The sequence below is a fragment of the Aethalodelphis obliquidens genome, unplaced genomic scaffold (assembly GCF_003676395.1).
Source record: "Aethalodelphis obliquidens isolate GAN/ISIS:26980383/991018 unplaced genomic scaffold, ASM367639v1 scaffold7, whole genome shotgun sequence".
Taxonomy (NCBI): Eukaryota; Metazoa; Chordata; class Mammalia; order Artiodactyla; family Delphinidae; genus Aethalodelphis; species Aethalodelphis obliquidens.
The window spans coordinates 48,383,970-48,410,769 of record NW_020837951.1 but is presented as its reverse complement, the minus strand read 5'-3'; the positions used below and the strand labels follow the sequence as shown (position 1 = coordinate 48,410,769).

At 40.0% G+C, this 26,800-nt stretch overlaps 1 protein-coding gene across 1 annotated transcript in view; it reads right to left on the bottom strand.

Annotated features, from left to right (window-relative positions):
• Window positions 1–26,800, bottom strand: part of TRPM3 (transient receptor potential cation channel subfamily M member 3) — a 288,353-nt gene that overhangs the window by 93,473 nt on the left and 168,080 nt on the right. Inside the window, exons 11-12 of the mRNA XM_027105962.1 lie at window positions 5,406–5,506; window positions 3,869–4,003 (exon numbers count right to left, since the gene is read on the bottom strand). Coding sequence (XP_026961763.1) covers window positions 3,869–4,003; window positions 5,406–5,506 — 236 coding nt within the window. The remainder of the gene's footprint in view (window positions 1–3,868; window positions 4,004–5,405; window positions 5,507–26,800) is intronic.

The window sequence follows — 26,800 nt, the reverse complement described above, 5'->3', positions numbered from 1 at the left end:
GCTAGCTATTCTTATCACTGAGGCCATTCACTGTTCCATAATCCTTTTCAACAGAGTACTCTAGGGAACGCTGATTAGACTTGACTGGAGTGATGAAATCTATTGGCCTTTCTTGATCTATAACTTTCCTACTTACTTCTTTCCAATCATTGGAATAAATCACTCTACTCCCTTGATTCTCTAATTTATATGAAGGTCATTCAACTCTGTGTTTTCATTTATTTATTTTACTGAAAACCCCATTATTATTTTTCCCCAGTTTTATTGAGATAAAATTGACATGTAACATTGTGTAAGTTTAAGGTGTACAATGTGATGATTTGATGCTCATCTATATTGTGAAATGTCTACCACAATAAGGTTAGTTAACATATCCTTCACCTCACTTAATAATCATTTTGCTGTTGTTATGGTGAGAACATTAAAGCTCTGATCTCATATTAACTTGCAAGTATACAATATAGTACTGTTAACTACAGTCACAATGCTGTATATTAGATCCCTGAAACATATTCATCTTATAACTGAAAGTTTGTACCCTTTGGCCAACATCTCCCCATTTCCCCCGCCCCTCGGCCCCAATTTTTTTGAGGAACCTCCATATTGTTTCCTATATTTTGTTCCCTTGTCTAATATTAGTTAACTGTATATGCATGAGTTTATTGCTGGGCTCTTGATTCTGTTCCATTGGTCTATGTGTCTGTTTTTATGCTGATACCATAACTATTTCGATTACTGTATCTTTGTGATATAGTTTGAAATCAAGAAGTGTGATGTCTCCACCTTTGTTCTTCTTTCTCATGATTTCTTTGGCTATTCAGGGTCTTTGGTGTTTCAGTGCAAATTTTAGGATTTTTTTTTCTATTTCTGTGAAAAATGCCACCAGAATTGCATTGAATCTATAGATGGTTTTGGGTAGCATGAACATTTTAACAATATTAACACTTCCAGTTCATGAACATGAGATATCTTTCCATTTATTTGTGCCTTCTTCAATTTCTTTTATCAATGTCATAGTTTTTGATATATAGATCTTTCACTTCTTTGGTTAAGTTTATTCCTAAGTATTTTATTGTTTTTGGTGCTGTTGTAAATGGAATTGTTTTATTTCTTTTTCAGATAGTTCATTGTTAGCATACATAAATGCAATTGATTTTTGTATGCTGCTTCTGTATACTGAAACTTACTGAATTTATTAGTTCTAATAGATTTTTTGGTGGAGTCTTTAGGATTTTCTGTATACAAGATGCTGTTATCAGCAAACAGAGACAATTTTCTTTCTTCCTTTTCAATTTGGATAAAAAATTTTTTATTGCTTTTTCTCCTTTTATTTTGGCCTAATTTCTCTGGCTACGACTTCCAGTACCATGTTGAATAGGAGTGGTAAGAGTGGGCACAATTTTCTTGTTCCTGATCTCAGAAGGAAAGCTTTCAATCTGTCACCATTGAGTATGATGTTAGCTATGGGTTTGTCATATATGGCCTTTATTACATTGAGGTGTGTTACTTTTATACTCAATTTGTTGAGAGTTTTTACCATGAAAGGATGTTGAATTTTGTCAAATATATTTTCTGCATCCACTGAGATGATCATGATTTTTGTCTTTCATTCTACTAATGTGATGTATCACATTTATTAATTTGTGTATGTTGAACCATCCTTGCATCTAGGAAGACTCCCACTTGATCATGGTATACCATCTTTTTAATGTGCTTCAATTTGGTTTGCTAGTATTTTGTTGAGAATTTTTGCATCTATATTCATCAGGAATATTGACCTGTAGTTTTCTTTTCTTGCAGTGTCCTTATCTGGCTTTGCTATTATGGTAATTCTGGCCTCCTAAAATAAGTTTGGGAACATTCCCTCCTCTTCAATTTTTTTTGAAGAATTGGAAAAGAATTGGAGTTAATTCTTTAAATGTTTGGTAGAATTCACCTGTGAAGCCATCTGGTCCTGGGCTTTTCTTTGTTGGGAGGTTTTTGATTCCTGATTCAATCTCCTTACTTGCTATTGGTCCACATGCAGCCTTGGCTGATGGAGTGTACTCATGTAGCTGCAGGGTCTTGCAGTTCTAGGGTCTTGCATTTCCACAGCCGTGGCGGTGTGTGTCAGGCCAGCAGTGTACAGGTGCACAGCCAGAGGTGCTAGCTTTCAGAGTGTGCACAGCAGTGGAGGTCAGCCATGGGGGTCTAGGCTGGGTTCTTGCAATCGTGTAGCCACAGAGGCCTGGGCTGGCTGCTGGTGTGGACCCCAGGCGCCAGCAGGGGTGAGGGGAGAGGGAGTGGTGAGGGGCTTGTGTGACTGGTGTCTATGAGCGCAAGTATCTGTAGGGCAAAAGCCAGTGAAATCTGCAGGGCTCTGTGGCAGCTGTGCTGGCTATTGGTTTCTTCACTGGTGAAAAATGCCGGGGTCCTCTGCAGAGCAGGTCCCTGGGAACCGTGGTTACTCAGCCTTCAGCCTGGCTCATACTGTGTTGCTAGCTATCACAGTACGTCTCAGCTTTGCAGGTCTCTGGGCGGGGTGAAACCGAAGTGTGTCCTTTGTGCAGTGCCCTGAAAGGCTCACTGGCTCTCTTTTCCAGTGAGGGGAACTATTTCTAGCTGAGGAGCTTCCTCTTGGCACAGAGCTGTGCTGGCCTCAGGGGACAGGGTGATACAGACACAATGAAGCTGTTCTTCCTCTCCTTTTTGTGTGGTTATTTTCAGATATTTTTTGTTCCACTGTTTTGCTGAAGTTTCTTAATTGAACTCCTGAGCTCTCCTAGAGCTGTCTTTGTCTGTGGATAGCTGTCTAATTGTGGATCTTTGTCAGGGGTGGGGGGGGCGGGGATAGAGGCTGGGTCTACCACTCTGCCATTCTGGCCTATTATTACTGAAAGTCTTAGTATCCGGAACTGAGAAAAATCTGCAGAGAAAACAGAAACGTGGGGTCATTCCGCTAACTTGTTTTCTACTTCCAGCAGTGGGAATGTTACAGAGCCAGGGTGGCACCAGCTAATACCTATCATTGGCTGGGGACAGGCCAACAAGCTCCATCTCATTAGTGCTGTGGGTGGTGGGACAAAGAGGCACTGTGACAAATGAGGGGAAAACAGTTTCTGAGAAAGAAGCTTTGGTTCAGTACTGGCTTCTTTCTTTACTTAGAAATTCTGTTATCTTGAATAAGCCAATTCTCTTCTTGGCCTCAGTTTCCTCATCTGTAAAATGGGGGAAAACAATATCTACTCTTTAAACTTCATTGTATTTTAGTGAGTATCAGCTCAGAGCTGATGTACTTAACTCACTGGATACTCTCAACAACTTCATAAAGAGTAGGTTTTCTTTTGATTACTTCTTGGTATCCCTAGTGAATGAATTAACAAATCATTATAAAACAAAACAAAAAAAATCTTTCTGGGTAACTCCAAACAAGAGGTTTTTACATTTTATCCTATTATAGTGGAATGAATGAACTTCATAGCTCTGAGGATAACAAGATGGTGCAGGATAGTTAATCAGCCTCCTTTGATGCTTGGAGTTAAATCAATCCTCCTCTGCTGATTGCCTCAAACACCCTCTGGGCTTACAGAATAAAGTGTGTTCTAATTTCCAGAGCCGTATGCTTTTGTGTAAGAACCTGAGAACATTACCTTTTGGTGATCACGTAACTTTCTGCTTCTTAGATGCTGACAACTGAGCAGTTAAAACAAGTGGATTCTTGGTGACTTGGTGTTTGTTGTCTATACAGGTCTAAGGGAGCATTTGTGGAAAATGATCCATGCATTTGGAGGGGAGGGCAGGGACTCACAGACATGTGGGGGGCAGGAGAAGGTAAAACAAACACACACAAAAAGTAGAGAAAATAAAATGTGCCTTAGCTTGGTCCTACCGTATTGTACAATTCCTCTAGTCTGGAGATGGTGAGAAAACGGTGCATGCTTACTCCATTCTCTATGAGTAATTTCACAAAATCCACTCTGTCCAGAACTAGGGCATCCAACATGGCTTGCTCCAGAGACCCCACCTGCAAATCAAGTCAGAGTTAGTCTGACCCAGGGTCTAAGGATGTAGTTCTCTGGCATTCTCCTGAATAGTTTAGAAATGGATGCCTTTGACACCTGGTAAACCTTCAGCACCCCCACCCAAGAACATGCTAGCAAGAGTTTCCCAAACCCACTTCTGGGACAGTCACACTCTCTCCTATGTTTTGGGGCTTGTCTTTGCAAACAGAACACAAGGATCTCTAGTTCCAAAAGCTAATTCTTCCTTGAATCTCTTTTTTTGTTCTAGATTCTGAGAAGGTGCAAGGGTTTACAAGGTTTTCCCTTTTCCAACTCTCTGACCAAACTTCTACAAAACCAGTGAAGTGCCAAAGTGAGTACTTTACTGTCTTCACTGTCATCTTCCTTAGGCTCTAAATTGGACTCCTGGCTGACCTGAGAGGAGGGATCCTAGTAAACAGACCAGAAAGAAGGCTGCTTTTTTTTTTTTTTAGTTAAGTGATACTACCTTGTCTCTACCTCGCCCATTTCTACACAGAGGCCCAGTAACTATTTAGGTCATTTGGTCTGTTTACTAGGGTTTTATTTAACTTCTTTCACAAAAATTTCCCAGTGTCCAGATTCCTTGACAAATCTTTCCACACTAGCAATTCATTTGCACTAAATGAAGCCAGGGTTTCAATCCTAGGCAGAAGCTCTCTGGGGCAGAGGAAGGGTTAAAAAAGACCTGTACATGAAGGTGTTGCCCTGCAGTGATTCCAGGCACAGAAATCAAATCCCAGACTGTTGGCTGCCTCCTGGGCATACAAGCATACACCACCCAATGGCCAATTTTCCAAGTTTTTATTTTTGGTAGAGCCAGTTGACGGAAACAAACCAAGAACAGTTATATAAAGCTTTCGTTGACTCTGTATTGTTCTTGGGTTCAGGGAGGACCTGTGCTCAGCCTCCAGGACCAGATGGCACCGGCATGTGGAAGCCTGCTAATTCTGTATCCTAAGGTGCGACCCAGCCCCACACCAGCATGGGGTGCCGCCACATGGCAGCAGAAACCTCCGGGACAACCAGAAACAAACTGCTAACTCTGCTCCTTACTTAGTTTTAATGAACACAATTTTGTCTTATATATATTTTTTCAGGCATATAAAAGAAATGGCATTAGTTGCAGCTAAACATAGCTATCAAAGGCCACTCAGAGAGATGGAAATGTTTGGAACATTTGGGGCTGTGCTTTGTCATATCTTCCACCAGATGACAGTGTTTTCCTAAATATAAGAAAGGAAGCTGAGAATGAGGACAGCTACAAAGGAACATTTCCACCCTAAAGAAAAAGCAGCGGTTTCCTGAGCCGCTCTCAGAGATTCCTTAAACAAATACCCTTGCCCACGCAAGTGGGCTTTTCAGGGGTGACAACATATACTCTACCGGCCACTGTTGCCCATAAATAAAGATCTGGCTGCGGGCGATGTCGACTCTGTTCCAGGCTAAAGCTAAGCTCAGTTGGTCTGGGGCCGAGGCATTGGCTCCTGTGTGTAGATAAGTAGGAGAGAAGAATGAGAGAGAGAAAACAGCACTCAGTTATTACACCAAGAAGACCCACTCCATCGCTCTCCCATCCACCCCCTCTTCCTGGAGAGCAGACCTGGCTGTACAGCAGGGGTTCTCATACTTGGCCCTACCGCCATTTTGAGCAGGATAATTATCATGTCCTATATATTGTAGAATATTTAGCAGCATCTCAGGACCCAGTAGATGCCAACAGCACCTCTCCCACCAAGCCATGACAACCAAAAATATCTCCAGACATTGCCAAATGCCCCCAGGAGTGAAGGGAGACAATATTAACCCAACTGCTGCTCTACAGCTTTGCTAGTCAAGGTGTGGTTCACAGGGCAGCAGCGGCAGCATCACCTGGGCACTTATTAGAAAGGCAGAATCCCAGGTCCCACCCCAGACCTACTAAATCAGAATCTGTATTTCAACAAGATCCCAGGTGATTCCTATACATGTTGAAGTTTGAGAAGCCTGCTCTACAACACATTTTGTTTCTGCTGGCCAATCACTGGTTTCAAGGCATCATTTGAATTATATATTGCATGGTGATGGTGCCCTTGTCAAGAAAGTGAGCCAGCTTTAACACTGAAAGAAAAAGAGTTAAGAAGATCTTTTAAGACAAAGGCAAACAAGTGGCTGAGGTTTACTTTGATTTGTGAGTAGAAACCACTGAACAATTTTTCAGTTTCCCATTATTCTCCAGACTCTGTCACTAGATCTGCACTGTCTACGTGTGGCTATTTAAATCTAAACTAATTAAAATTAAATTAAAACTTTAATTCCTCACTCATAGTAGCCACATTTCAAGTGCTCAATAGTCGCATGTGGCTGGTGGCCTTTGAATTGGACAGTGCAAGTACAGAACAGTTCCATCATCACAGAGATGGTTTACTGGGACAGAGCTGGTCTAAATCAATGTATCCTGTCCATAAATGCAACCTGCCAAGCAGCGGGATGTGAGATTGAGAATGAAGAGAAAAATGGGCTACAGTCAGAGGATCTGAGTCTGCCATTTCACTGCTGTGTGGCACTGGACCTCTCTAAGCCACTGTTTTATCATCTGTAAAATGGGGACAATAAAAGTTATCCTGTTGGGCTTCCCTGGTGGCGCAGTGGTTGAGAGTCCACCTGCCGATGCAGGGGACGCGGGTTCGTGCCCCGGTCCGGGAAGATCCCACATGCCGCAGAGCGGCTGGGCCCGTGAGCCATGGCCGCTAAGCCTGCGCGTCCGGAGCCTGTGCTCTGCAACGGGAGAGGCCACAACAGTGAGAGGCCCGCGTACCGCAAAAAAAAATAATAAAGTTATCCTGTTTACCCAGCTGAGATGTGAGACTGAAATGGGATTATATAAATGAACTCACACGTGAACAGGGTTATTTCAATTCATCAATATCCTTGGTGCACTGAGCAAGACACATCCCTAAATATTTGTCAGACTTCATGCTGCTGGATGTCCCACCTCCAGGGGAGCAGGATAAAGAGATGACACTCTTTCCTGCATCAGATGTTTTCAAATGGCAAAGTATTAGGCACATCCACATGTTATCATATGTAATGTCCCAAATAATCCTGGGAATTTGGTCTTACTGTCTCCATTTGACAGATGATACTGAGGTCCAGAGAGGTTAAAGATCAAACAGCTACTAACAGAGGGTAAACAGAATAAGCATTCATTATACCAGAGGTGAGATTCAGACTCAGTGCGTTTTCCCTTCATTTTGTCCCTGCTGATTCCGATGTTTGTGAAGGAAGGAGGGATGGAAAATGCTGATGCTGCCCATTCCTCTGGGTTCTTCATCAGTGGAAGCCCAAAGCAAGGAGCTGGGGATATGGCTGCTGTATCAGTGATTCCCAATCTCTGCTGTACATTAGAATCACCTGGGAAGGTTTTACAATATCCCTGTGCCCTGGTTGCACCTCAAACCAATGGTATCAAGGTGCCTTGGGTGGCAAGCCAGGCGCAGATAGTGTGTAAGATCTCCAGGTGTTTTCAATGTGCAGCAGAGTTTGGGGACCACTGTGCCACATGTTTCTTTCCTCTGCTTACCCTTACCTCTTCTCTCTGGGCTTTGAGATAATGATGTGAAGAATTAGGTAAGTGAAGTGTTCTCTAGATGACCCCTTCTCAAATTTGAGCATGCATAAGAATAATCTGGAGAGCTTTTTAAAACACAGATTCTTGGGCCCCACCTCCAAAGATTCTGATTAAGTACGTCTGGGGTGGGACCTGAGTCTCTGTATTTCTAACAAGCTCCCAGGCGATGCTGAGGCTGATGATCTAGGGCCACCCTTTGAATAACAAGGCCTTAGAGAGCTGCAGTGCTATGTTCCCTTCATAGGTCAAAGGGTCAAAGAGCATTTCTATTCTGGTGTCCAGATATTGATGGGTTCAGTATAAATCACATACTTGTAGTAAATTAATTAGGAATTAAATTAATTGGAATGATAAATATTAATTCGGTTTACATAGGGATTTTTCCATTAAGGAAAGTATTTCTTGTCTCCTCAGATAACAGCAGGGACTGCAAGCTCATACCAGGGTAACTGACATGCATAAGTGATAAATAGGAATGTGTCAGAATGTACTGTCAACATGTTGAAGGAGAATGAAAAGTGAAGGCTCAATGGAGTTGCATTTGGAAAGGTAGCACTTTATGCTAACTTCCAGCTAAGGAAGCTTAGCTGCCCTATTGGTCCTTGCTGACCTGCTGTAATGGTTTAATCGTTCGCTTGCCATTTGTATGCCACAAATTTGTATGTCACCCAAGTCAACAGTAGCCACACAAATCTGAACAAGAACACAGCAGAAAGCAGTCATTGAGGTCAACGTGAGCTGCCTGAATGTAATCAGGTAAGTGTCAAATGAAAGCATGAAACTGATGAGTCTTAACTTTTCAAAAATTGAAAATATATCACTCAAGATTGGTGCTGGGTGACAGTTTGAATCAGTGGTTCTCAGTTAGGGTAACCAACCATTCTAGTTTGCCTGGTATAGTCACAATGTTAGCACTGAAATTTCTGAATCCTGGGAGACCCCTCAGTCCTGCACAAACCTGGATGGCTGGTCACCGTATTCTCAACTGTGGTTGAACACTGAAATTTCCTGGAGAGTTTAAAATATACTCATGCCTGGGATGTGTCCTCAGAGATTCTGATTTAACTGGTCCTGAGCACTGCAGTTTTAAAAGTTTCTTAACAGCTTTTAAGAACTAGAGGTTCTTAACGTCATTTACACGTTAGAATTGTGAAGACAAGGTTAAGAACCTCGAGTCTAGATATTATATGGTCATTCATTCACTCATTTATTTATTTATGTATCAATTCAAAGATATTGACCTCATGCCTTCTCATATGGCAGGCACTATGCCAGTATGAAGACCAAGGTGAATAAGACAAAATCCTTTGTCTTTTGAGAGCTTACATTCTAGAGAAGGAGAGAGGTCTGTAATTAAATACACTATTTCATGCAATCATTCATTTATCTGCTCAATAGGTATTTACTGAATACCTTCGGTGCCAGGAACCGTTTTAGCACTGAATGTCTGGTGGTGAACAAGATATCTAAGGTCACTCTTTTCACATAGCTTACTACTTACTTCTAGTGGAGGAGTGGCACTCAGAAAATAAATGAATAAATGAATTAATAAACAGTGTGTGTAAATGCTATGAAGAAGCAGAACGTTCAGAACGTGTAAGTGCTATGAAGGAGCAGTGTCATTCCCAGGATATATGGGACCTGTGTCTATATAAAAAATTTGAGTCACTCCAAATCAAAGTGGCAGCAACATTCTGGCAACCCATTTCATATGATCCCAGGACAAAAGTATTGTGCCAGTCAGCTGGAGTGATCTGCTGGCCAGGCTGCCCTCCGAAACCAAGGCTGGACATGGAGCCATTGGATAACCTCATAGCACAAGTCTGGGAGTACTTTGGGGCATCTGGTTGATCCTGTATGGGAAACAGAAGTTTCAAAAATGCCCTGAAGTATTGAAATGGGTCTGGGGTCTATGCAGGTCCTGGTGTCAGCTCAGTCCCTGCCCTCCCCACCGTATGGTACTACAGCCCTAGCTGGTGCGGGATCCCTGGTGGCCACGGAGAAGGCCCTTGAAAGCACAGGTCTAAGGATGGTACTGATAATGATCAGGGTGGTGGAGCTGCTCTGTTAAAATGAGTGAACAGGAGACCTGCCTGAGAGTAACACTTGAACCGAGACCTAAATGATTAGAAAAAGCCATCATGTGAAGAATTGGGGGGAAAACATTTTGGGAAGAGGAAACATCAAGTGCAAAGGTCCTGACATAGAAATGAAAACAAGTAGGTATAAGACATTAAAATATGGTTTTATTATTTCCTCTTTCTGCAGGTAATCTTCCCTGCATAAGTAATGGCCACACCTGGTTTTAAGGGATTAGTTCACTACACAAATGAGAGGAAGAGAAGCGTTCTAGCAAAGGGAATCATGTATGCGAAGATTGGGGAGTTAAATAACTCAGTGAATTTGGAAAATTCATGGGAAGACATTGAAGATTCAATGCTTGGGGTATAGTGTGAGTTAGAAGCAGAGAGAGATGAAGCTAGAATAGAAAGACATAAATAATGTGGAGGAGTTTTGTTTTATCCTGAAGTCATGGAGAAACCACTGGAGGACTCTGTCTCAGAAACAACGCAGTCAGATTTATGACTTAGGAAAATCACTAGAGCAGTGTGAAGGATGGATTGGAAGAGCAGTGGACTGGAGAAGCAGTTAGGAAAGTTTTGCAGCATTCTAGGAAAGGGATAATGAGAACCTGAAGAAGCAGCTTTGATGGAGGGATATTTAGAAAGCAAAATTGATAGGCTTGGGTAAGATTTAAAGTGGGGAGCAAGAGAGAAAGAGAAGTCAAATGTGATCCCCTGTCTCCAGCTTGGGAACCCAACTGAGATTGGCAATGCAAGATATAACAAGCATTTGGGGGCAGAAAAATTTCATTCTTTAAGATGTTGAGCTTAAATGCCTGTGGTATGTCCAGGTGGGAATGACCAGAGGCCACTAGATATTGAGGTCTGCGGCAGGGGAGGGGTCAGGCCTGGAGATACAGATTTGGGAAACATTAGCATTAAGGTGACAAGAAGAAGACAGCAGAAGATGGGTAACTGAAAAACCAATACTTAAAAAGCATGAAAGTAAAGCAAATGTTTAGAAAGAAAGCACACACACACACAAACAGAGAGATAGGAAGAGAACTGGAGATCATGGTTTCCTAAACTATGGAAAGAGAGGTTCTCAAGAAAGAGGGGATAGGCATTAGGGCAAATTCTGCAAAGAGAGCAAGTGAAAAGACTGGTCTTCCTTCTTCACAACTCTTCTCATTACTGAGCACTAGCTTATGCATTTACTTATTTCCTTCACCAGAATGTAAACTGCAAGAGGTCAGGGACTGAGTCTTCTTTATTCACTGTTGTATTCTTAGAGTCCAAAACAGTGCTTGGCACATAATAGGTGTTTAATAACTATTTTTTGAATGAATAAATGAACCCAAAAGTGTGCACTGGATTTGGCAATTAAGAAGTCCTTGATGAAATCAGTGTGTGCACTGTCAGCAGAGTACGGGAATGGAAGCATGTCTCCTAACTCTTCCCTCAAGGAAATTATGATCTAATAAGAATGGAGGTGGAATGGAATAAAAGGAGAGATATGACAAGTATACAAATCTCTGCATCAAAGAACAAAGTGGTAAGTTCTGTAAAAGCTATACAAATAAGTCTAGAGCACTTCTTGTCAGTTAAGTCAGAGCAACTTTAAGGAGGAAGTAGAATTTTCTGAGAGATGGGGAAGGATGAGGGAGACTTGAACAAATGGAGTTTGTGGTAGGCTGAGTGATGCCCCCATCTCTCAAAGATGTCAACGTCCTGATCCTGGGAACCAGTGAAGCTGTTACTTTATATGGCAGAAAAATTTTGTTGCTGTAATTAAGATTTTGAAATGGGGAGATTGTCCTGGATTATCTGATGGGCCTTATGCAATGTAATCACAAGAGTCCTTAGAAGAGGAACATAGGGGGATCATAGCAGTAGGACATGTGAAAATGAAAGCAACAGGGTGGATTGATGCAAGGTAAGAGCCACAGTCATGGAATGTAGGCAGCCTCTGGAAGCTGAAAATGGCAAGGACATGATTCTCCTCTGAAGCCTCTAGAAGGAATATAACCCTGCTAACACCTTAATTTTAGACTTCTGGCCTCCAGAATTACGAGTACATTTTTGTTATTTTAAGCCACTAAGTTTGTGGTAATTTGTTATGGTACCAATTCTCAAACTTTAATGTGCATATGATTTACCTGGGGATCTTGTTTAAATGGTGATTCTGATTCAGTTGGTCTGGGGTGGGCTCCTAATTATGTTTCTCTAGACAGCAAGCATTAATTAGTTTTCTATTGCAATCATGATAAAATTAGTGCATGGACCCTTTCTCCCTTTCCTTTCCTCCACCATTCAGTTTTAGAATATAAGATTGTATTTTTAGTGTTTTACTCTGCGCTGTCAAATACGCTTATATTTCTTTTACTAATACTTGAATTGTGTCTTAAATTATGTTCCTTAGGCAAAAGGCATAGATATAATACTGGGCAAAAAGCCTACCAACTTTACCTTCGCCCTTTTTCCTCCTGTTAATTTTTTTTGTTGTTATGTAAATGGAAAGTAACATTTACATTCTGTTCTGTTACTCAAATTCCCATTTTTAGTTTTAATCTTAGTTCTATTAGATTCTAGTAGCAATGCTCACAATTAGTGATTTTACCAACCTAGCATCTCTTGGTTGGTAGCTTGAATTCTCCAATAGTTTTTTTTAAGAGGAACTTAAGGGAACAAAACTGCCAGGGTTCTAGACTGTTTTAAACTGTTTTGTTTTGCTTTTTCAGTAGTCATTGTAGTTGAATGACATTGGTTCAATATAAAATCTACTCCTCTATGGACTCCTGGCATTGAATGTTACTGTAAGAAGGTCTGAGGCCAGCTTGATTTTCACCTCATAAAAGACTTGATTACTTTTCCTGGTGGCCCAAAGTATCTTTTATTTTTCTTTGATGTTCAGTAACTTTACTAGGATTTTAAGTGTGGGTGTTGAGGATTCTGAATCCATTTTTTTCCTAGCATAACGCAGCCCTTTCAATATCCAGGTCAAAGTTTTAAAAATTTTGAATAAAAAAATTCTTAAATTATATTTTTAAATTAAGTAATTATATTTCAAAATATTTGTTCTGATCCGTTATTTTGGTTGTCTTCTTTGGAGTCACCAAGTATGTTTATGTTGGATCTCTTTTCTATCTTCTATAAATATTTTCCTCATTTCTATTCTTTGTGTCCTGCGCTGGGGTTTTCACAATGTGTATTTGATCTTGTACCATTTTCTATTTCTTCTGCAATTCTGTGATAATTTTATTTTTTCCCCCTTTACTTTATTCCTGAGTGCTATTCACATTTTATCTCCTCTTGCTGCCTCACCTACTCTTACCTGAATTTTGGTATTCCAACTCTGAAGTATTTCTTCATAGATAAGTGCTTCATTGAGATTTAATTTTTTTTAAAGTTCATGGTAAAGTATTTACTCATAATGTTCATCTGTTCCCTGGAAACATTTTTATAGAGTATTAGTCTTCTGTGAATACATTTTGCTCTTTTGTTATTTTTTTCTTAGAATAAATGTTATGCTAATTCCTTTTTTATTATTTATCATTCAGTGAGTTGGGTTATAATGGGCCCAGGGTAGCATTCCAGGCCAGTTATTACTCACAGCTGGAAGGCTTTCTTCCCAGCTACCATGAAGGAAAACTCTCTCCTGCAAACATGGCTTATTTGAATAATTCCATATGTGGCTCACCTCCTCTACTTACATGTACTAAGTCAGGAACAGGAGGGTCTCCTGCCACCATCCAACTCCCTCTTGTTCTTGCACATGCTGTTCCTGACAAAGGAGAGAACTTTGTACCTTAGGGTGTTCCTCACATCTAGGAATTACATTTTTGTTGGTGCTTTCTGAGGACTGTCACTGCTGGTTTCTCTCTCCTCAGCTTTCACCCTTTCCTCCTACAAATGTCCCACATATACAAATATTTTGGAATTTTTCCTAGTTTACCAAAAATGGAGTTTGTTTGCTGTTGTCTTCCTTTTTCATTATTGATTTTTGAAGCTTTCTAGGAAGATAATGATAAATTTATGTTGGCAGGTCTATACTGGAAGTCCTGAAGGATTTTGTAGGTAGAAGAGTGTTTTGATCAGATCTTTGCACTAGTAGTATTCCTCTAACTGAAGCATAGAAGATGGATAGGAATATGTTCAACAAGAAGCAGGAAGATCCCTTAAGAGGCCATTGCAATAATTCAGATCAAAAGTCCTGAAGGCCTAACGATGCTGACTGAGCAAGGAGGGAAAAGAAAGGATAGACATAAAGGAAATTATGGTGGTAAAAATGTCCAGAATTAACAAGGATTTGCTCAAACAAAGGGAGGAAGAACTTGATGAAGGTTCTGAACCTCGATAGCCAAAAGGATGGCTGTTATATGAACATAAATGGTAGAAATTAGCTTTTTGGGCAAAGAATTTATTTTCATTTATTTATATTTATTTTTATGATAATTAATTTGATTGAATTTGACTACCTAGGGAGCAGGGAGGGAAGCTAGGGTTGGAGGTGAGTCTGGAGGTTATTCATGCAGATGTGCTGTTTAAAGTTATGGTACTTTTAAAGTTTGGCAGAGGCAGAGTGAGGAAGTAAGAGGGTTTAATGAAAGAAAACAAAGGAGTAGTCAGAAAGGCAGAATATTCAGTATCTCTGACACCAATGAAAAATAAAAATAACTACCATCATATATACAATTACATGCCAGGCATTTTATATGTATTATCTCATTTAATGCTCACAAAGATCTGTACAGTGAATACCTTTATCCCCAGTTTGCAGATCAGAAAACGGAGGCTCAAAAATTTTGTGAATAGAATATGCAGCTAAGCTTTTTGAGATTTTCAGAACTATAGTACTTACTTTTTAAGGAATTAAGAGGGCTCCGAAAGTTGTAAAAAAAAACGAGAAAGCAGAAAATGGCTGTCTTCCCCATATAAGGAACTTAAGAAAACATCTTGTCAACATGTAGCTTCATGTCATGAAATGAACATATTTCCAACAAAATTGGAGAAGGTAGGGGCAGAACTGTGTTGAGTATTTGTCCACTCTTTCTTACCTTGATTTTGAAGGATCTCTACTCACTAAATGTTATTCATAGTACTTACTACTAAAATCATTTTTAATTTATTTTTTAAAATAAATTTTCTTACTTTGGGGGATCAGAAACAAGATGACCTTGTTATATTTATGATATGACAGTGAAAAAAGCTTTTTAAAGTATACTCAAATAGATTCTATTTTATTCAAATTTTTATCCCCAGTCCAAAACACTTTGTGAGCCCCTCTTATGGGTCAAGAACTGTTGGTTGAACTAAACTGAACACAATGTATTAACCCTCAAAAATTCCATCCCTCTTTCTTTAGGACATATCATATAAACCACCCGAGAAAATGAAGACATGATGCTGTTCAGCCTTTGGAATAATTTTGAATCTGTCAATGTCAGTATGAGCAGAAAACAAAACATTGTGTAACATGTTTTAAGATTTATTATAAATCCTGTGTTAACAGTTTGTGTGTCTGCTGCTGATTTTGAAACACATATGTATATAGATAGAGAAGTTGGCATAAATTTTGTTAAATAAAGCAACTATAAAATTAAAAAAAAAGAAAAGAAAATAGAGGCTCAGAGAGGTGGATTAACCTGTAGAACTAGGCTTTAAATTGAGGCCTTCCCTCAAAATAGAAAAGAGTTGCAGTAAGAAGAGGATAAAGACGACATCAAGTCACTGAAAGCTGTGTGAATAAATTGGCTGGGATAGAATATGGAATGTAAGAATTTGCAGAGTGAGTAAGTCAGTCAAGAATTTAGAGTGAGTGAAGGGTGAGGAATGCTGGTAGAAAGGCAGGCTACCTTTCAGAGTTTGATGGTTAAATGAGAAAAGTAGGATGCTTCCTTGAGGGTCCTGGTGGAGAGGAGCCAGGTCTTCTTAGGTGACAAGTACCTGGAGCGTGTTTATAGCAGAAGGGAAAAAGCCACTGGTGAGGGAGGCATTGAAAATGTAAGAGGAAAGAAGAGCAAGTGTGTGATGGTTGAGTTCCTGGAGAATGGACGCCAGGGAGTAGTTGGTTTTAGCAAAGAGAGGTCTTCAGGGAGAGGAGGAAAAGCAATGAGGCTGAGTGAAGAAACATATTCATGAGAGGAAAAGAAGGGAGCTTAGATGAACCTAAATACTGTAAGTTAAGTAAGAGGGGATACCATCTGCTGTGAGTGAGAGGAAGTGGGGACTTGAAGAGAAGGAAGGAACATGGAGAATGTGTCTGAGGCTGAGGCTTAAAGAATGAAGCAGTTTTGGAGCAGAGTTAGAGCCCACCTGAGGTAAGGCATCCCAAATATGTCATGGCACCAATGGGTACATGTTGCAGGCAATATTTATTTAGGGACTTGAGCATCACTATTAGGGAAAGTTATGTTTTGTTTTGTTTTTTATTACCCTGAGGGTCACTAAACACTTCAGTGGGTTGTAAATAGAGCTGTGGACTCTCTTTGGGAGAGTTTCCAAATAAAAATGTTGGGTGAAAAAAAAAAAAAAAAAAATGTTGGGTGAGTCATTTGACCTGGATAGTTAAGCATGGATAGCTGATGGACTGGGTGGTGGTGGGAGAGGGCAGGAGGTACTGACCTTGCAAGGTCTTAGTAGTGCATTGATTCTGTGATATATAGGATGATGCCGCCCATCCCTATATTAATTGAGGAACATTTCTTCTTGCTGGGATCTTTGGGCCCTTCCTTGTCTTATCTAAAGAATCTTGTCTGGATTAAATATTCTTCCCAGGAATTCTATTCATTTCTATCAATTTACTTTACTGGTAAGTTTTGCAACTAAATGCAGTAAGTCAGTGAAAACCCATCCATCCATTCATTTAAAGACTTCAGATTCTCTACCTACATGAAAACCACAAAGGTGGAAGGAAAGTAGTTGAAAGGCCCTGCCATGTGACTTGGTTGCTAGGATACACCTTCAGTTATCTCTCAGAGTAGAGACATGACCTAGCCTTGTGAGCCTCTCTTAGGAATGCAGCTGCTATGTTGAGAAAAAACAAATTAAAGGCTTGAAACACACACATATAAAGTATGTGAGGTCTGTGGATAATTATTCTTTGCTCTATTTTCTTGCCTTGAATGAAAACTATCTCCTCTTGGTAAAAAAAACTTCAGGTAGACTCCCAGGAGAAAGTTAAAAGGAATCAGGAAAAATTGGATTAACTTTAGCTGAAGAAATTCGGATTTGGCTTGTAAGAGAAAACCCAGACAGCTGAGTGAAAGAGCCCTTTGTGGGGAGATGGAGTTTTCTTTCTTGGTTTATCTTTAGTAAATAAGAAAGATAATAATAACTAATATTCCTTTCATGCTTAGTTTGTGCCAGGCACTGTTTCTAAGTGTTAATGTATTGAATTCTCACAACAAGCTCTGAGGTGCCATTATCCTCATTTTACAGATGAGGAAGCTGAGGCACAGAAACTTGTCCAAGGTGAGATGGCTAAGAGGTTCAGAGATGAGATTCAAACTCAGGCAATCTGGTTTTAAGAGCTGAACTTTTCTTTTTTCTGATTCATACAAATTTAGAACATCATACCTACAACAAAAAGGGAAGCAGGCAAACAGGTTTTTGCTTCCTTTATCACAAAATAACCCACATTGCATTAATGAAGTAAGCCAGAATATTCTCTAATGCCCTATGATTAGGTCCAAAATTGACAGTAAAATGTTACTTAAAATTCACATATCAGCTTCTTTAATTATTATTATTATTAGTCAAGCCATTTGGGCTTGAGGTTTTATTTATTTATTAAAAACATCTTCCCCCAGTTTCACTGAGATATAATTGACATAAAATGTTGTACTAGTCTTAGGTGTACAATATAAATTTTGTTAACATCTATCACCTCACATAGTTACAAATTTTTTTCTTGTGATGAGAACTTTTAAGATCTATTCTATTAGCAACTTTCAGATATAAAATACAGCATTGTTAACTAAAGTCGCCATGCTATACATTACCTCCCAAGAACTTACTTATAACTGGAAGTTTGTACCTTTTGACCACATTCACCCATTTCACCTACCCCCACCTCCCACTCCTTGCTGAAATTCTTGATGTCTTCATTTCACTGCCTCTAAGGGCTGACTTTAGAGAAGAGAGCTGGATCCCCAGCTGTTTTCATTTACTCAACAGATTTTTATTGAATTCCAATTTCTCCATCAGCCTTTCTTTTAGGCCCTGGGGAAAACAAGGTTGAACCAAAGTTTCTACTCGCAAAGGGAAAAAATATATATATATATATATAAAATAAATATAAATATAAGTAAAATAAATATATATGTAATCTCCTGAGTCCTCCTTTGGATTCTATTATTGAGTCTCTTATTTTGGATAGAGTCCTTAGAAGACTACCTAAGAGTCATGCCAGTTTTTGAAGTGACCCAAAATGAATTCAGTGTTCTTCATTTCCTTTGGAACAGAAAAGATTGGTCCGAAATTGGGCTCCATCCACTCTACCCTACCAGCTCCATTCATTTCAATTATCCCACCTCTACTGCCACCCCTTACTGATAGTCATAAATAGGAGTTCTCCATTTGAAAGTCTCATGCTGAAACGGAGCAGGACCCTATGGTCCTTTCCCCACCATGTCCACTGCCTGCCTTTCATCTGTAGAAAAACTTTAGTCAAAGAATAAATTTAATCAGAGAAGTGAGAAAATGCAGAAGCAAAGGAAAACAGTCAAACAGGACAAAATAATAAAAGTTTAGTCATTAAGGGACTTCCCTGGTGGCGCAGTGGTTAAGAATCCGCCTGCCAATGCAGGGGACACGGGTTCGAGCCCTGGTCTGGGAAGATCCCACATGCCGCGGAGCAACTAAGCCCATGTGCCACAACTACTAAGCCTGCACTCTAGAGCCCGTGAGCCACAAATACTGAGCCCGCATGCCACAACTACTGAAGCCCACGCGCCTAGAGCCCATGTTCTGCAACAGAGAAGCCACCGCAATGAGAAGCCTGCACACCGCCACAAAGAGTAGACACCGCTCGCCGCAACTAGAGAAAGCCCACGCACAGCAACAAAGACCCAAAGTAAATAAATAAATTTATTAAAAAAAAAAAAGTTTAGTCATTAAGCAAACTCAAGGACCTTTATTTTAGTTCCTCCTCAAGGGCTATAAATAATATTCTGAGCCATATCCTGTGAGCTGTTTTGTAGATACTGAAACCCCCACCAGGTGGAAGAAGTGAACTACATGATGACCAGACTGTAGCCATGACATAAGCTGCCACAATTCTGAGAACTGGGCTCAAAGAAATGGAAACAAACTGACTGGGAACTGAAGACTAACTTTACTGAAAACATCAAGATGACACTGATCAGACCACAGCATGAGCAACTTCAAGAGGACTGGCAGAACTGACTGTGCTGTTTCTGCATGTGGCCCCCTCCCTCCGCCCATAAAAGCTCTTGCCCCCTGATTGTCAGTTGCAGGGAGTCGGCCTTTGGGCAGGACTCCACCCTCCCCCACAGTTGCTGGCCTCTGAAATAAAGCAAACTTTCCTTTCCACCAGCCTTGCCTCTTTATCGGCTTCAGAGGGACAAGCAGCCTGACCCCACTTTTGGTAACAATATTGTAAAAATGAATACTTACAGAACAGTGACTTAGATGATATTTTTGTAAAAGGATTCTCTTTTGCAAAAGGGCTTATTCTTTCCTTAATTAGGAATGTACAAGTGTGTCTAAAGTATGATACAGTTCAAAAGATACAATTTACAAATACATTGTAAGGAAGGTACTGATTGGATAAAATGTTGCACACCTGTACAGGCAAAAGAAACCCTGTTTGGACATTCATATATCCTGTTTATTTGGAGGCTCTGATTTTCAGTCTTAATAAGATTTTTTAAAAGTATCTTCTTCTTACAGACTCACAGACTTGGAGAGCAAACTTGTGGTTGCCACAGGGGAAGGGCGGGGGGTACGGATGATAGTTTGGCATTGACACGTACACACTGCTATATTTAAAATAGATAGCCAACAGGGACCTACTGTATAGCACACGGAACGCTGCTCAATGTTCTGTGATAACCTAAATGGGAAAATAATTTGAAAAAGAAAAAAATATATATCTTCTTCTTGATTTTAAATTCCTCTGAAAAAACAATTGGCATACTATTTATTTTGGATTTCTCTAGGCTGTTTATTCAATATAATAGGCTTAGTATTCTGAACTGCAGAGGTGCATTTCAAATGCTGCCTCTATAATAAAACTTCCCCTGAACCTGCGGTCTCTTTCATTTGCACTTTTTTAGCATTTTGTTTACATTTTACATTGGGGTGTGTACTCTACCATATTTTAAGACTTTGAAGACTTCGCAGCACTTAAGATAATGCCTTATGGTAGGTGCCCCAGTGATTAGGCTGTTTATCCCTGATATTACCTGGGGGGCTTGGAAATGTTACTTATCCTCCCAAGACCAAGTTTCTTCATGTTAAACAAGGTCAACAATATCTCCCTCAAGGGATTGAGGATTAAATAGAATAACAGATGAAAAAATTGTTTTGTTAAAGCACTGTGCAAATATTTTGAGTGTCTTACATGTTCCTGACAATAAATTTACCAGGTTAATAATAATATTTTAATAATTTTATCAGGTTAATAATGCCATTGCCATGTAGACACTCCTGGATGGAGAACAATTACCACACAGAACACCAACTGTATAGTGAAACAGTAATTCTCAGTAATTACTGAGAACAGTAATTCTCAGAATAAAGTACTGAGGTCCCTAAATTATCAAGGGCTTATATATATGTCAGAGTTGCCAATGGGTGTTAGGAGTGGTTTTACAAAAAAGGATCTTCCAGTCTCCTCACTGGAGGATGAAGACCCCAGCCACCAGCATGCTGGGAACCAAGTGGAGGGCGAAGGGCTGGGGTCTCAGCATCCAATATCTATTAATTTATTTAGCAACCCCATTGTCAGTTCTATAGCCTAGCCCTCACCTAGCACCTGGTGTCTCCTGGTGCAGAGAATATGTTTTACCCTCTTCAGAGAATAAATCTTTGCTTTTTGATTGGAGAGGGTTTTGGAGTGTACAGGAGTCTAGGGGAGTGGATATGGCATTCTGGCTACTTCTTTAAAAAGGCTCTGTGTGCCCCACTTTTCTGGGCCTTTTGAGCATTTTGAAGTGTAAGTCAGCTTGGTATTAGCTTAGTATTCAGTTTTCTTTGATGTGTTATTTTCCATTCTTACATTGACTTTTCATCTTCCAGGTCTAGAAATGGCTTACACCACTTCTGATCACATCCCTTTGGTTGAAGCACAGTCACACGGTCCTGACCTCTCTCGAAGGAAGGCTAGGATATTTAATCTTCAGTGTGCAAGAAGAGAAATCAGTGTGGTGAACACACAATATTGTTCTGCTCCAATGCTTTTAATAAATAACCAGGGCTTCCCTGGTGGCGCAGTGGTTGAGAGTCCGCCTGCCGATGCAGGGGACATGGGTTCGTGCCCCGGTCCGGGAAGATCCCACATGCCGCGGAGCGGCTGGGCCCGTGAGCCATGGCTGCTGAGCCTGCGCGTCCGGAGCCTGTGCTCCGCAACGCGAGAGGCCACAACAGTGAGAGGCCTGCGTACCGCAAAAATAAATAAATAAATAAATACATACATACCATTTACTCTTGTTTTAGAGGAATTCAGTGGAGACTAATAATAGTAGATCCACGTATTCAGTGGACCATATTTAACTAGGAATCTGTATTTTTTTTTATACATCAAGGAAAGTTTAGCCACCATTTATTGTTCAGAACATGTAAAAAATGGGGGTAGTCCTTAATATCTGATCCTGGCCATAGAGGTTTAGGATGCAGAGCAAGTGTTCTGGACTCCAATAACTTGAGTTCATGTCCAGACTCCATCAATTTCTAGCTGTGTGACCTTGGCCAAGGCAGCCTGCTTGTGCCTCAGTTTCCTCAAGTGTAAAATGGCTAATACTGATAGTACCTGCCCTACTGTAGTAGTGTGAGAACTAAATTAGTTAATGCTTGTACCATAGTAAGTGCCATATTAGTTGTTATTGTTACATGTTTTACTATTGTTATCACTATTACTTTTGTTATTAATGTAAACTATTCATTTTGGAATCATGCTCTTACCAATCTGCATGGTTATGTAATTCAGAATATTCAATAAGTGATTTAACTAATGGCTGATTCATTGCTCTCAGGCAAGTCAAGGAAGAAAAGGTATAATTCTACAGCACTGCTGGGCAGTCGGCAGTGATGATGTCTTCACAAGCTGAGAGCTGCTCAGGAGCTTTGGGTTTGCAATTAGCTTAACGTGCACATGGCTTTGTTCCCGTGCCAATCCTGATGCATGAGGGAGCTGCAGAGTGAAAGGTGTTTACCTTTTGTGTAACAAGAGGCCAAGGATGACAACATGTGCCTCCAGAACTGGCTGCATGATGCAGGGAAGGAGTAACAGACCCGGACATCTGCAGACCTGGATCCCAGTTCCCCTTTGTCTGAACATCAGCAGAGGCCTCTCCCTATTCTAGACCTTTACGGTTCTATCCAGCTTTGTAGTTCTACAATGAGACAATATTACGGACACGGTCATAATCTTGAAAATCTGCTACAAATGGCCTGCCACAGCTGCAGACCTGGGGGCCGATATTCACAGTTCTTGCAAGCATCTGAGCCTACTGCACATTGTAACTTGTACTGCTGGTGATTATGGCCCTGGAGCAAAGAACATCGTACTCTCACCTTCTGATTAGAGACATAAGTCCAAGCCCCACTCTCTCACTTACTACCTACATCAAAGGAGCTGAAGAAATCACTCTCTCCTATGAGTTGGCACCAGAACTCTGCTTAGGAAGGAGACTGTCTTTGTTTGTAAAAATACCCTGCAAAGCTGCTTAGGGTAGATGAGCCCTTCAGGGCCAGGGCCAAAATGTCAGAGAACAGGGATGAAATGCTCTGTTTGAAGGACTTTGTTTTACTCTTAGAAGGGAGCATGAAGAAGAGAACAGTGGGAGAAGAGGGGAAGAAGACTGTGAGACAGTGTGACATTGGGGAAGTCAAGGGTGAAGGATCCATGGAAAGTCCCTGTGTGAAACAGCCAAAGGACGTCAACATTGGAGCTGCCTGCTGTGCATTATTGAGAACTTCTCTTCCATCCCTACCTACTTTTTTAGAAAAGTCTACTATGTCTGTTAAAAGCTTTGTGTAAATGAATTTTGCTTTTTGTTTTGAAACTGTGGCAAGGCTGAGTTTTACATTTTGCCTTCTGTGATGAGAAACAGAAATAACACATGTGGAATCAGGAACCTGAAGGCAGGGGTGACCAAGAGAACGTACATCTTCCAGGAATTTGCAGAAATCCTGGGGAGGATGTGGAATTTGCATTTCTGTGGATCACTGAGTTGAAAGGTTGGAGTCCACCTCAACGAACTTTCAAGGGGTAAGGAGGCCCAGTTTATGTCTAGGTTGTTTATATGACTTTGGCCAGTGACTGATGGGCTTGGGACTAAACTTCACTTCTTTCAATCAGTGGACATTTATTGAATGCTTAGTGTATGTCAAGCATTCTTCCTGGTATTGGGATATGAAGGCAAAGAAGACATAATACTTTTCTTCTGGAAACTTCCTAATTGGAAGGTGGGTATTGTAATCAGGATGCTCACTCTTCCCAGTTTAACCTGGACATTCTTGGTTCATTCTGCTTGTTCTCTCATAATTATCTATACCTCCCACTTTCATGCCCCAGAAGGCCCAGTTTGGAGATAAATAAACTGGCAACCATTCCACAGAGTTGTTATAAAGATTAGATGATAAGACTTATGCGAAAATGCTTTGTGAATTGTAAAACGTTACACAAATAAAATGATTAAGAGATTTAAGTTCTTTTATTGCATTCTCCTATTAGAGACAAACAGAAATGTCCAAAATTGCTATCTACCATGGTCTCTATTATTGCTCTGAGATCTACTTGGATATGCAAGAAAATAAACTTGCCAGAAAATTAACTTCATTTTAAGGCAGCTTAGCATGTGCTCAACCATTTTCAAGATTAAATTTCTTTTGTGGTCTGTTCTGGTTATTTACATGTATGCTCAAGGGTGTTGTTTTTTCAAATTTATGTGTCCTTTCAAAATTAACATTTTATGATTCTGTTGGATTTTGGACATGGGGGACATCCTAATCCCCTAGGAATTTTTAAAGCCTGTTTTAGAAGGGGAAGAGTATCAACGCACTAAGTGTTCAGTATTTACCATGAAGAAGTCAGAGTGCCTGCCCTCAAAGAGCTTCCACTGTAACCATCTCATGCATCCCTTTTAAACCAACCCACATGAGAAAGGTACAATTTCCCTTTTCACAGTTAAGGGAACTGAGGCATACAGAGGTTAAATAATGTGGTCAATTCTACAGCCAGCAAAGAACTAGGAGATAAATATATATATATATATATATATATATATATATATATAAACTTATCCCAAAGCCTTTTGATCATTTATTCATGCATCCAACAAATATAACATACTGAATACTGATGGTGTGCCAGGCACTGTGTATATGTGTATATCGTCATGAGTAAAACAGATGTGGTCCCTGTCCTCATTTCTAGTTTGGCATCATCATCATCATGATCTGTTCAACCATCATTTATTAAACAGAACTTTCCAGGTACTGTTAAGTGCTTCACTTGCATTATTAATTACAATTGTTACAATGACTATAAGTGAGGTATGATAATTATCTCAATTTTACAGATTGGGAAACCAAGCTTCAATGAAGTAAAGCAATTTGTTCAATCAGGGAGTAGCGATGCTTTGAGTATGGCTGTAATTCTTACCATTATAAGGCCCTTTACTGGTGGTCTCACTGTGGTAAGTACTATTCTGAGGGGTTGGGGTGGTAGTGGAGGATGGGGTGGATGGTGTCTAGTGGGGAAAGCCTGGGACGATTTGGTCTTCCCAGAATCATTTTTTCCTAAGGGATAGACTTTGGTCTTGGGGAAAAAGTGTTAAGATTGTAATCTCCTTTAAAATTTTTGGCAGAAATAATCAAGTACAGACACTTAAAACTGAAAAGGTTATAATGATTATAGTAATAAATAACAATATATAGTAAATAATATTCATAAATTGCATATTTAGGTCTACCTGAAGTGAACTGCCTGAGAATGCCTTGGGAGAATGTCTGAACCCTGATTAGTATTCATTTGACCTAGTTTCCATTTTTGTCTACTGAGTGAAGAATTTATTCCACTAAGGTGCATGAGGTGCTTGCATGTGAGGTAAATCTGACACTCTTTGACCCTCAGTACTTCTTTTAATACAACTGCAGAGACGTGTATATTTTTTAGTTGCTTTTGGTCTTCTCAGCACTCTTTCCTCCTCTACTTTCTGGCTACAGAACCTCTTTTTTGTGTTGTTGGGAATCTATAACTCTGAGACTCAGATGAAGCTGATCCCATCTTGTATTTCATGCTTACAGGGATTCTCCCATCTTATTTGCCACGGTGATGAATTCAGGGATGGGCACTGAACCAAGGCAAGCAAATCCAAATGCTCCCTGGGACTTCTCATTGTAAGTACGAGGAAAGATGGCTCTTTTGAATTGGGGTTTGCTCAGTGGATGGGATGTGAGCTTGGCACTACTGATCGCTGTTTTGCATAACAAGTGTACAGACTAACGTCTAAGAAATGGAGTATAGACCCTGATGACACCATTTGAGTCCTGCATGCTACTCTGCCTGAACTCACTTCACCCTCAGACTTCCTGGCTGTGTGAACTATTTTATTTCTTTTTGTTTGAACTAGGTTGAACTGTGTTTCTATCACATGTAACTAAAAAAATTCCTGGTTAAGTCAATATTTCACCAGAGGTCTAATCTTTAAAAATAAAACAAGTGTCAGACTATACTTCTTCTTCCATTACATTAGGTTAAATTGTGTGCATTCTAGTTTCATCATTAAGATATTGTGCGTGCAGCTAAGATCATCTGGCAGCTGAGGGCCATGGTAAGTGTTCTGAGAGTTTTAAGGAAGTCGATGTCCTGATCTGTTATCACTCGGATACCCGTGGAGTCAAAGGGGCAAATGCCTGAAATCTCTGTGGCAGTGTAGAGCCAAGAAATCCTGGATGCCCCAAAGACTCATACATGTTTGTAAACAAAACAATAGAAGTGAGGAGACCTCAGTTTAAGGCTTGGCTCTGCCACTGATTTGCCTGATGATCTTGAATGTCTTTTAGACTCTTTGGCCTCAATTTCCAAGTTTGTAAAATGCAAGGGAGTAGCAAGGTGAAAGAGGGTATTGTGGCTTCAGGGTGGCTTTGGGATGAAGTAATAATAAGAGGCCAGTAGCAGACATAGGTCTGGGGGGCCCATGCTAAGGTTCTAATGCTCATGGCCAATCTGCTCCGTGATATCTAAGTTAAAGATTTGGCTAAAGAGGTAAAATGAACCATCAGGAAACAAGTGCATTTGGGGGAGCCTGATTTACAGTCAAAGGACACAAGGAAGATTAAAAGTGGTCTCATACAGAGAAGGGCTTAATAATACTTTTGTTAAGAATCTACACCGTAAAAAATACTGGGTGAATTTCATCTCTACCTGAAATATTTCACTGTTCTCCCACAGTTTACCCCCTTACGCCCTTTTAAACCTAAAATAAATATGCCACACATTTTGACTTTGGAGATATCTTTGGGACAAAATTTCATCTATTTCCATTGCATAATATTTAATAACTTTGCATTGCATATAAATGATAAAAGTGTCAACATGAATGTCTTTTTTGGCCTTAATAAAGCTATCTAAACAGTTCTGGGTTAAAAAAAAAACAATATTAAAAAGAAAGCAATCATGCATGTGTTGTATTAAGCTGCCTACACACAGAAAAAAGGGTGGGAAAGATGGAACACATAATTAGAAATAATTTTTTAATTTTCAAAGCAGAGCCACAGTAAATTCCCATAAAACCTATTCATTAATCATCCAATTTTAAGCAAAGACAGCTTCTCAGTAAACATTCTAGGGTGTTAGTTACTTACGAAATGTATCTGGTGCAGAGAATTATTGGACAGAAACTACTTTAGAATATATG